The sequence below is a fragment of the Pelophylax lessonae genome (genome assembly GCF_965119305.1).
Source record: "Pelophylax lessonae genome assembly, chromosome: 4".
NCBI classification, from domain to species: Eukaryota; Metazoa; Chordata; class Amphibia; order Anura; family Ranidae; genus Pelophylax; species Pelophylax lessonae.
This window is the reverse complement of record NC_138771.1, coordinates 401,114,427-401,126,823: the sequence shown is the minus strand read 5'-3', so window position 1 is coordinate 401,126,823 and position 12,397 is coordinate 401,114,427. Positions and strand designations below refer to the sequence as shown.

The 12,397-nt window shown below is 48.2% G+C and overlaps 1 protein-coding gene across 1 annotated transcript in view; it reads left to right on the top strand.

The window, feature by feature from the left end:
- PPP2CA (protein phosphatase 2 catalytic subunit alpha) overlaps nt 1–12,397 on the top strand; it is a 116,151-nt gene that overhangs the window by 41,085 nt on the left and 62,669 nt on the right. The window contains exon 2 of the mRNA XM_082254872.1: nt 10,812–11,021. Within this exon, the coding sequence (XP_082110998.1) occupies nt 10,812–11,021 (210 nt within the window). The remainder of the gene's footprint in view (nt 1–10,811; nt 11,022–12,397) is intronic.

The window sequence follows — 12,397 nt, the reverse complement described above, 5'->3', positions numbered from 1 at the left end:
CCCCAGATTGGTTCAAAGATCGCAGTGCGAACTGTGAAATGATACCGGAATCGTATCGCATAGGTGTGAACATCAATGCGATCCGATTCCAGTGCAGGCCAAAAATAGGGACCTGCACCATTTTGGTGCAAATGCAATGCGTTTTCAGCCTTACAGTTTGTATGGCTGAAATCACATCGCACAGACATTGCATGTGATCTGGGCAGTAATGTGGTGTGAATCACATGCGATGTCTGAAATCACACAAGTGTGAACCAGCACTTAAAGTGGTATTAACCAGTTCTGGACCAGAAGGATTTGCCCCCTTAATGACCAGGCCATATTTTGCGATTCGGCACTGCGTTACTTTAACTGACAATTGCGCAGTCGTGCGATGCTGTACCCAAATAAAATTGATGTCCTTTTTCCCACAAACAGAGCTTTCTTTTGGTGGTATTTGATAATCTCTGCGATTTTTTTTTTTTTTTTTTTTTATTGTGCTATACACAAAAAAATAGCGACAATTCTGAAAAAAAAACAAAAACTATATTTTTCACATTCTGGTATATAACATTCCCCCCCCCCCCCCCCCCCCCAAAAAAATGTAAAAATCTAAATTTTCGATCCTTTTAGTCCAATTTGTTTTATGCTACATATTTTTGGTAAAAGAAAATCGCAATAAGCGTATTTTGATTGGTTTGCGCAAAAGTTATCGCATCTACAAACTATGGGAAAGATTTGTCATTTTTATTTACTTATTTTACTAGTAATGGAGGTGATCTGCATTTTTTAGTGGGACTGCGACATTGCGGCGGACAGATCGGACCCCTAACTGACATTTTTGACACTTTTGGGGTTACCAGTGACATTACTACAGTAATCAGTGCTATAAATATGCACTGTTATGATAATGACACTGGCAGAGAAGGGGTTAACCCAGGGTGATCAAAGGGTTAAATGTGAGCCTAGGGGAGTGATTCTAACTGTGGGGGGGGGGGGGGAGCGTGACTTCTGAAATTACCATAGAGACCTGTGATCCTACATAGAAGGATCACAGGCTCTCGCGATCATTCCAGGGAGAATGGTCAGCTGTGTTTACAACAGCCGACCGTTCTTCTCTCTCAGTGGGGAACGATTGCGGGTGCCCATCGGCATTCACGGCCACCTGTCCCATGGATCGTCATCCCTGCTGCCTAGTAGGGGAGCGCGCCAACAGCAGCACATGCTTGCCCCCCAGCACCACACGCGCGATTGACAAGGAGCTATGTTTTGCGCAGCCTAGCCAGCCTGCCGCAGGGGCGGTTGGCAAGTGGTAAAGCAAAGCAAAATATTGTACTGCAGCTTACTAGTTCTTAGATGGGTGGCTGCATTAGTTTTCTTTCTTGCTTTTAGGTTTTCTCGCTTTTGTTTTAACATACTGATCCTGCTAGTAATTCAATCGTTTTTTAAAAGAACAAGCCGTCTTGCAGATGTAGCAGAGGGTTGAATAAAACCATTTAACACTGACAAAGGGGTGGAGTCAGGGGCGGAGCCAATGGGGGCGGCAAAATTAAGTTTTGCCTAGGGTGTCAAAAATCCTTGCACCGGTGTTCCGTGAAAAAACCATACCCGTGAGAAAACCATACCCTCGTCACTTCCGGTGCTACTACGGAGGGTATGGATTTCTCACGGTCCTTACACTTGCCGCCGTTACATTAAAACAAATCCTCTGCAACATCAGTCATCTCCGCTCTTCCCCTGTCACTTCCCTCATGTCGCCTAATAAATATAAAAGCGGATCACGGAGCCGAGATCGGCGTCATTTTCATCTCATACACCCGCCGCCGCTTTTATATTTATTAGGGGAGATCAGGGAAGTCACGGCGATAGAAGAGGAGATGTTTAATGTTGCAGCCGAACAGTTTTAATTATACCACCGCAAGTATGACATTTCACACAGTGCCGTGAGTTTTTCCTACCCTCTGAGCATGCGCACTTGTGTTCTTCTTTGCTGTTCTGTTACGTCTCCGGGGCTCTGAGCATGCGCACTGCTGCGCTGCTCAGCTGTTTGACACAGGAAGTGACGAGGGTATGGTTTCTTCACGGGGTATGGTTTTTTAACGTTACACCGGCCCTGCATGGCGGCCATTTTCTTGTAGCCTCCCATAGGCTTTAATAGAGCGCCCTGGCCACATCACTTCCTCTTCAGGATACACCGATCGAGGCAGCGGCGAGGGTCTCCTCAGGTTATATCCTTCTTATCCATTGCCTGTGTCAGTTTTATTGTCCCTGTGGGGGTCTCATTGTGCTTGTGTGTGGTGCGGTGGGCTGCGCTCGCCGCGCTTGTTAAAGGGGCAGTTAACCCTTTATTATCCGGCTTTTGATATTGGGGCAATGGATTCTCAGGAGGGCAAATTTCCTGCCGCCTTGGTGGAAAGCCAGGGGACCGCTGTTTCCCCCCCAGGGGGGGGATTTAGCCACTATTGTGGCTGGCCTTGCTGCTCAGGTGCAGATGCTGGTGGCTGCTCGATCTACTAAGACCCAGAGTTTCTCTTTCCTCTGATTCTGAGGGTGAAGGTGATGGGGCTGTTATGGCGGGGGCCTCCTTATCGGGGTCCCGCTCCTCCCTGGATCTAGTGGGGTCCGAGGTGGAGGCTGAAGTTGAAGGGGTTGATGATTCTCCCCCTGGCTCGCCTGAAGAGCTTGCAATCATGGATGAATTGATTGCTTCCATAAAACAAACGCTGCGTTTGCAGGATGAAGTGTGTCCCCCCCGCTGCCTTGGCGGCTTATGGGACGCAGAGAAAACGCAGGACGCCCCGCAGGTTTTTCCCTGCAATGATGATTTTCAGCGCGCTGCTAAGGAACAATGGCGCAATCTACGCAAACCTTTTGCTGTACCAAGTAGGTTCAAGCTGCGTTATCCTTTCTCGCCTTCCACTGATGAAAGGTGGTGTGTGCCACCCCCAGTGGATCACGCAATTGCGGTTTTAAACAAATCCACTGCGATTCCTGCAGAGGATTCCCCTGTGTTCCGTGATGCCATGGATAGGAGATTGGAGTCTCTTGCCCGCATACTTATTCTGTTACGGGTTCTATGCTTAAGGCTCCGTTTGCCTCTCTCATGGCGGCCCAGGCTGTCGCAAATTGGACGCAGATGCTTAGGCGCGTCCTAGTGGCCGATTCGGCCTCGCCGGCGACCCTGCATATGGTGGATCAAATCCACCAGGGTGTCATGTATCTGTGTGATGCGGACTTGGACCTAGTCCCGTTGGCTGCACGTGTGCAAAGCGTGGCGGTGTTGTCTCGCCGCCTGGTTTGGTTGAAATGTTGGTCGGTGGACCAATCTTCACGTAAGACCTTAGCCAATCTGCCTTATGATGGGTCTCGCCTTTTTGGGGAGTCCTTGGATGTGTTGATTAAGGGGATCACCGGAGTTAAGAGCACTCTCTTGCCCCATTTCCCCAAGGCTAAGGGGGCTTCTGGGAAGAAGCATGCTAATTTTCGGCCCCCTCAGGGGTCCTTTCGTGCCTTTCGGTCGCACTACAAGGGCAAACCGTTCAAAGGTCAAGGCTCTCAGAAGAAGCCCTGGTCTGGGAAACAGAAGTCCGGTCAATCCGGATCCGCAGCCCATAACAGTGCGGCCTGAAGGGGCGCCCTCACCCAGTTTTGGGGTGGGGGGACGCTTGCTCGGTTTTCTTCGACCCTGGTTGGCCCGCGTGCGGGACAGATGGGTTCAGGAGATCGTTCGATCTGGTTACAAGATCGAGTTTCTCTCTCGGCCGGAGAGCAGATTTTTTCCCTCAAATCTTCAACTGTCTCCAGAGCGTGTGCGGGACCTGAGGGCTCAGGGAGTGGTGGTTCCGGTGCCTCATCGGGACAGATTTCGGGGGTTTTATTCCAATCTGTTCACCGTGCCCAGGAAGGAGGGCAAGGTTCGTCCAATTCTGGACTTGAAGGCTCTGAATCGCTCTGTGCGGGTTCGCAAGTTCCGCATGGAATCCCTGCGGTCGGTGGTGGCTGCCCTGGTTCTGGGGGAATTCATGGCCTCCATCGATTTGAAGGATGCGTATCTTCACATCCCCATTTTCGAGGGTCACCAGAGGTACCTTCGATTCGCCATTGCGGAGGATCACTACCAGTTCGTGGCGTTGCCTTTTGGTCTCGCCTCGGCTCCGCGGGTCTTCACCAAGGTGCTTGCACCGGTTCTGGCATTGAGGGCCCAGGGCATTTCTGTCCTGGGGTATCTGGACGACATTCTGGTTTGGTCTGCGACCAGCCAGGGTCTGGAGAAGGACCTGTCTGTCACGATGCAAACTCTGCAGGAGTTTGGTTGGACGATAAATTTTCCAAAGTCGACACTGAGTCCGTCGGTTCGTCTTCCCTACCTGGGAATGATCCTGGACTCGGTGCAGGCGAAGGTCTTCCTGCCGGAAGACAAACTCAGAATTCTTCAGGAGGAAGTCAGGTCCCTCAGGGACATTCCGCACTCGTCTCTGCGGAAGTGCATGAGATGTCTGGGATTGATGGTCTCGGCCTTCGAGGCGATTCCCTTCGCCCAGTTTCACACGCGTGGTCTCCAAGCGGAGATCCTGTCCATGTGGGACGGGCGACCTCAATCTCTGGATCTTCAAATCTCGTTGAGTCATCGCACCAGAAGGGACCTTCTGTGGTGGCTCCAGTCAAGTCGTTTCGTCCGTTTCGTCCTATCTCGTGGACTGTAATCACCACGGATGCCAGCCTGTCGGGCTGGGGTGGTGTTCTGGGCGTTCTGTCCGCCCAGGGGACTTGGTCGGAGGGGGAGTCCTCCCTTCCGATCAACATTCTGGAATTGCGTGCGATAAATCTGTCTTCATCGATGGACGGACCGGCTGCAGGGCTGCCCGGTTCGGGTGCAGACGGACAATGCCACGGCGGTGGCCTACATCAACCACCAAGGGGGCACCAGGAGTGGCCGACATTCTGTCTTGGGCCGAGACTCATGTCCCGGCGATAACGGCCGTTCACATTCCAGGGGTGGAGAACTGGCAGGCGGACTGAGTCGCCAGACCCTGGATCAGGGGGAATGGTCTCTCCACCCGGCTGTCTTCCAGATGTTGTGCGCGAAGTGGGGTTTTCCAGATGTGGACCTGTTCGCGTCTCGTCAACAAGGTGAGAAGGTTCGTGGCAAGGACGCGCGACCCTCGGGCAGACGCGTTAGTGGCATCAGTACAAGCTGATGTACGCGTTTCCACCGATTCAGTTGCTGTCCAGGTTCCTTCGCAGGTTACACTCGGAACACAGCACGGTGATTCTTGTGGCACCGGACTGGCCTCGCCGGTCCTGGTACGCAGACCTCGTGAATCTGGCGGTCGACGCCCCGTGGCGTCTGCCTCTTCGAGACGATCTCCTGTCTCAAGGGCCAATATACCATCCTGCTTTACAGTCGCTGGCTTTGACGGCCTGGCTGTTGAGACCGAGGTCCTGCAGGAGAAGGGTCTCTCCCCAGGTCGTTCATACCTTGATCAACGCGAGGAAGTCTTCCTCGGGCAAGGTTTATTACCGTACTTGGAAGGCCTATTTTGCCTGGTGTGAGTCCAGGGGGTTTTCACCCCGCACGTACTCGGTTTCCCGAGTGCTGTCCTTCAAACGGGTGTCGATCAGCGTTTGGCGCTGGCTACGATAAAGGGTCAGGTGTCTGCGCTGGCCGTTCTGTTTCAACGTCCCGTGGCTTCCAACTCCTTGGTTGGCACTTTTGTTCAGGGAGTGCGGCATCTGGTTCCTCCTAGGAGGGATCCTCTGCCCCCTTGGGACTTGAATCTCGTTCTATCTGTGTTACAACGTGCTCCTTTTGAACAGATCAGGGAGATCTCGTTGTCTATGTTGTCCAAAAAGGTCGCCTTTTTGGTTGCGATCACTTCGGCTCGCAGAGTGTCGGAGCTGGCGGCTTTGTCCTGCAAGTCTCCGTATCTGGTTGTTCATTTGGATAAGGTGGTCTTGCGACCTAATCCTTTTCTTCCGAAGCGAGTTTCGGAATTCCATCTTAATGAAGATATTGTCTTGCCTTCGCTGTGCGCGAAGCCTAAACATCCAAAGGAGGTGAGACTACATTCTTTGGATGTTGTTCGGGCGATAAGGGTTTACCTTAAATCGACTGAGTCTTTTCGAAAGACGGACTCCTTGTTTGTTCTTCCAGAGGGTCCTCGGAAGGGCATGGCGGCGTCGGCCTCTACCATCGCCAAATGGATCAGACAGACCATTGAACAGGCCTATGCTTTGCAGGGGAAGGTTCCCCCTGTGCCTGTGAAGGCGCACTCTACTAGATCTCTGAGTACGTCTTGGGCCTGTCGTCATGGGGCTTCTGTAGCCCAGGTGTGTAAGGCGGCGACCTGGTCGACCGTGCACACTTTCACAAAATTCTACAAAGTAGATGTTCAGGCATCGGCGGATGCTTCCTTTGGCCGCAAGGTTCTTAGTGCGGCAATTCCCTAGGGTCCTTTGTTGGGGACCTCTGGCTGTTGGGATAAGTTTTTTTTATCCCCTGGTTATTTGTCTTTTCCTGGGTTGTTGCTCCTGTTGAGCAATTATTTTTCCTGTAGCCCAGCTGGTTTCCTTCCTTTGGTAAGGTTCCTCTCTTTGATACGGAGACTGCGTTGCCTTTCGGCGCGGAGGCGTTTCCCACCCCTCATGTTTGCACTGCTTTGGAACGTCCCCATATGTGACGAATATGAAGAGGCGGCGACTGTCGGAGGACGTAAGAGAAAACGGAATTTTTGTAAAATCTTACCTGTAAAATTCCTTTCTCTGAGTCCTCCGACAGTCGCCGCCCCCGCCCCTCTTTTGGGGTTTGGTTGTATACTCTACTGCTATTCCACTGAAACTGAGATATGGTTGCAGAAAGTAGGAGGGTATTGACTGAGGGGACCACCCCTTGAGGGTGGGATATGTTAAAAGCTTTAATGTTAACATATTCTGTTGCCTAGCTACTCCTTCGGAGCAAAGTCTAATACCCCATATGTGACGAATATGAAGAGGCGGTGACTGTCGGAGGACTCAGAGAAAGGAATTTTACAGGTAAGATTTTACAAAAATTCAGTTTTTTTTTTTACTGTACAAATGTACCTTTTTTTTAATTATACACTTTAAGGTTATTGTCCGATTAGCTGAAACAATCGGTTATGAAAATAATCTTAGTTGCAGCCCTAATTATATATATATATATATATATATATATATATATATATATATATATATATATATATATATATATATATATATATATATATATATATATATATAGTGTATGTGTACATTTTTGTAAATATTTTATTATCTTTTCATGTGACCACACTGAAGAAATGACACTTTGCTACAATGTAAAGTGAGTGTACAGCTTGTATAAGGGTCCTTTCACACGATCGATCCGATCAGATCTGCCTGTCAGTTTTTCAGGCGTACCTGATCGGATGCTTCATGCATCCCTATGGGGCAGCGGATTTCAGCGGAGACATCTCCGTTGACGCCCGCTGCTAGCCGCTTCCGATCCTGTCCATGAAATCCGGACGGATGGAAACTTATTTTCCATCCGTCCAGCGGATTGGATGAAAACTGACAGGCTGTCCTCAGACGGAGCTGTCATCCGCCTGCTCAGCGGTGATCGGTCCCCCGCTGAGCAGAATGGCTCCAGCGGTTGCTGGCCATGTGAAAGAACCCTTACAGTGTACATTTGCTGTCCCCTCAAAATAACACACAGCAATTGTCTAAACTGCTGAACTCCAAAGTCACTCTAGCCTAGTGGCTGTTTTCACTAGTGCGACTCTTAAGTTGTGCAATTTAAAGTGCGACTTTTGAGTGCAGCTTTGATCCAACTTTACACTCTCTGGATCAAGTCTCATCCAGGTAGTGCAGACACATTTTCAAAGTCGCATAAATGGGAACAGGTGCCATTGAAATCAATGGGCTGTGACTTGTCATGCGGCTTAATGTGTCGCACTAGTGGAAATGGCCTTATTTCTTTCATATATTGAGCCCGTCGCATGATCTCTTTATGAAGACAGGAGGAGGTCATGGTGAGGGATATGGGGGTGGGCTAGGTTAGGTCTAGGCGTGCCTGTCTAAGAAAGCTTGACAACCTTTTCAGGAAGTAAAAGGCTGCTTAGCGAATTTCAGATAACAGGAAATAGAGTTGTCAGTGAAGAATTTGATTGTCCAGGTTAGATAAGACTTCCTAAGCTTAGCAAGCAGCTAGGCAGAAAATGGATACTATTAAAGATAAAGAAATTTAACATGCTATTAATAGGAACTTCATTTTTGACTAGTTTTCCCTTTAAAGAATATTACGTTTCAAACTGTTATGGGTAAAGTTCCACTTTAACAATGAACTTAATAGCGTTTCAGTGTGTGGTGCTCAAATGCTGTTAAGCTCCGCTTTACTTGGTTCTGGTGATACTGTGATGTTGGTCACTCACAACGGTGGGCAAATTTGTACCCTTCTACAAAAGAACTCACAATTGTCTCTTAATTGGCTTGAAACTGACAAACCTTCAGAGGCAGTAAGGCTCCATTCACACCTGGGCGTTTTCAGCTCCAAAAACGCTAAAAAAAATTTCCAAAACGCCCAACAAGTAAAACCCCATTCATTTAAATGGCCCCTGTTCACATCTGAGCGTTTTAACGCCTGAAGCAAAACGCCCAACACTCAAAAGTACATGAGCTTCTTTTTGGGCAGATTACAGGCATTTTCCATTGGTTTCTAGTCAATCTAAAAACGCCTGCAAAAACGCCCATAAACGCCTGGAAAAACGCCTGAAACACGCCCAGGTGTGAATGGAGCCTTAACTGCAAGTAAACTATTTTTTAACTCTCAATGAGACTTCTGCAACTTCTGGTAGGCAGCAGGTGGTTTGGCCCACACCTGGGAAAACTGCTTCCAACTGTTTTAGGTTTGAGCGGTGCTTTCTGCAGACAATGTCACAGTGCTTTCCATAGATGTTCAATAGGAATCCTATCCAGCCCCCTAATTGCCCAGTGTTTGGCTATTCTTGGGCGCTCTTAGCTGTGTATTTTGGGTCATCCTATTTGAAGACCCATGAATTTTAACAAAAATCATGCTTTAGCATGCTGGGCAGTACCTTTCCCCCCCCCCCCCCCCCATTTCAAAATTCCTCTTTCGATTGTAATGAGCTCCACATATGCCAGGCACAGCAAAGTGGCCCCAAAGAAAAAACAAGGCTCTGTTTCCCAGTGGGTACAGTGTTCTTTTCTTTTAAAAGCCTAACTGATTTTGACTTGCCAAAAAGCTCCAGTCTTGTCTGCCTAAAAGTCTTGGGAAAGAAATTGGCTGCACACCAATAGATTTATTGAAACATACATAAAACCACCAGGACGAGGACACAGACCATGGAAAGGTTGATATTTCACACTGACAACGTGCTTCTTCAAAACCTTGCACAAAAGTCTCCCAGAAGCTTTGTGCAATGTCTACACACATTTTGTCGAATTCTAGTCTGACTTAGTTTTTCTTTGGAAGTCCACCGTCACTCATGGGACTGGTGTTGTGATGAGACAATGACGTTCTTTGACTTTTTTCAGTTCTAAGTTCAGCTAGTGTCTTCCAGCCCCCCCCCCCCCCCCCCCAATTTGCATTATCCTGTTCAATTTGGAGTCTACTTTTCCTCTTGCAGCCATGTCCAAGAAGGTTGACTACACTCCTATGGAACTTAAACCTTCAACATTTGCAGATATAGTCAAGCATCATGATGTTTGGAGGCAGTCTTGGAGCCTTTTCTTTGACCTTTAGTCTATAATTTTTCCTTTCTGATCTCCTTGGACAATTCTCTGCCCAGGGTTTAGTGCCGTGCACACTGATACCAAGCAGCCGTGACTACTTTTTTCTCAGACTTAAAGCGGAGTTCCAGCCATTTACTCACCTGTCCAACGGTCCAGCGATGCGGCCGCCGGAAGCCTCGATCCTCTCCCACGGCGCCGGCATCACTGCTGTGGGCACCCGGCTGTTACAGTTTGCGGCTTCACAGCCGGGTGCCCACTGCGCATGCGCGAGTCGCGCTGCGCGCCGTGATTGGCCGGCAATCTTCTGGGACCTCTGACGTGTCCCAGAAGATTGCAGGGAGGGAGGGGGAGAGGAGAACTTCCGCTCAGGGCGCCGCGGCGCTCCGAGCGGAAGTGGGAGCGGGTACCTGTCAAAACTAGGTACCCGCTCCCCCCCCCAAAAATGACATGCCAAATGTGGCATGTCGGGGGGTCAGGACTCCCTAAAGCGGAAGTTCCACTTTTGGGTGGAACTCCGCTTTAATAGGCTGACTGTTTACAAGAATAGACTTGATCCTAATTATAGAAAAAGCTCAATATTACTGTTAACCTATGTTATAATTTCAATGGGTACTAAGAAATTTGTCCTGGTCATTTTAGAAAAGCTTTGTAGTATAGGCAATTTTCTCCTTTTCACTTTTTTTTTTTTTTTTTTGCTTTACTGTGCTAAACCAAATGCATATAGGTATACATGAGACAATTGCTTTTAATGTCGTCACCCTTTTTTTCCTGGAGGAATGGAGAATCCCTTTCAGATGGCTGAGGAGGACCAACAAATGTATTCATGTTGTAAAATAGTATCATTGTCCTGTTTTCTCAGAAAGTAGTGGTGGTCAAAAGCTGGCTACAACTATTACTCCTATAATCTATTGGTATTCACTTGTCTCATGCCTTCTATCTGTAGCCTTATTTCTGTCGTCAGATTTGATTACATAATGGCTCTCATGGCAGGAAGGGAGTGATTGCATTTTTCAGTCAGCACTTTAACAAGTATTTTAATCCCTAGTAGAAGGAAAAAAAATGACACTGTTCTATCTTTTTTACAGGCAAAAGAAATTTTGACTAAAGAATCAAACGTCCAAGAAGTAAGATGTCCGGTCACAGTATGTGGAGATGTCCATGGACAGTTTCACGATCTTATGGAATTGTTCAGAATTGGAGGCAAATCACCAGACACAAATTATTTATTCATGGGGGATTATGTTGATAGAGGTTATTACTCGGTAGAAACTGTAACGTTACTGGTTGCACTGAAGGTAAGAGTAACTAGTTTGAAATATTGGAAGCTAGAAGAGTGGTAGTGTCCTGGCTTAAAGCAAATGCCCTTAATCTCTCAACATTTGGCTGACAAGCATTTTCCCCTGCTGTCATTCTCTGGGTCCTGGGCTTTCTGCTTCTGCTTTTGGGTGGCCATTGTTGAACTACCCCAGCACCCAGGTTCATTCATCATAACAAATGCCATATGGATCAGGACTGTGCACTGTAGCCAGTGTACAGTAGAGCTGCACGATCGTTCACCCCACCACGATCTTAAAATGGCATTTCCTCCATTCATATATAGAGCGGAGCCATTCTCTATCTGCTCACTCACAGCTGTCAAATAGAGCCTCTGGCAAATATTTAAAACATTGTGTTTAGTTATCTTCCAGCTTTGGCAATGTTGATGTATCATTTTGTTCTTTTAGATCAAAAGAATGAACTTCGGTCTAAGTGAGGGCAGTTTAACCTCTTAAAGACTAAACCTTTTCTCTATCGTTGACAGACGCAGCTTCATATCTTGACCATTGGGTTATGCTGCCCCCTACAGGAGTAGGACACTAGGCAGGAAAATCCTTCTGTGTATTCTCCTATGCCTTGTCTGCTGACCCCCCCCCCCCCCCGGGGGTCCTGAAGACGCATGGCGCGCCGTGGGGGCTGCCATTTTGCTGTGGACTTTTGTAAAACGTTTCCTTGTAATTCATGGGCAGCTATTTTCTGATAGTTCTCCATAGAAATGCTTGGGGCAGCCATTTTCTTGTAGTCCACGATCGCTAGACAGCAAGGGGAAACACTAAAGACTCTAGGCATGACCCAGGGGCTTTTCTATTTCTTGTGTCAGATCCTTCCTTCTGCTGCAAAGAACATTCCTAAAAGCCTCCTGATCAGTTTGGTAATGTTTTTGGGGTTCCCTGTAAGATATTCCTCACTCACTGCTGACACTGTTAGGCTGGGACTTGCTTTACTGCTAGTGCAGCGGTGCGATCGTGTTTTTTGCGACTTTTCAAGTGACACTTCACTTTTTTAGTTTCAGTTTAAATGGAGTCCCAGGACAAAATCTCACCTACAGACTCCCTCAGTGTGGCTGCAGAACCCTCTGGGTCGCAGCCCTTGTCAACTTTTACAGCCGTTTTGGGAAGCCTGGTGTCAAAAGTGGATTTGGTGTTAAAAATAACGCTAGCCGTAAGCACCCTTTTGCCTTCTCCTCCCTCTGTGTAGTATTTTCAGATTCTGAGGCAGATATGGCTGCCGCAGACACACCCACCCTGGTGACTGTCATTGTATTCTGATGGGGAAGAGGACCTGTCCTCTTCGGCTGCCGCATGGGAAAGCACATCGGTGGAAGCACTTATAGTTTCAGTGATAAACTTCAAAA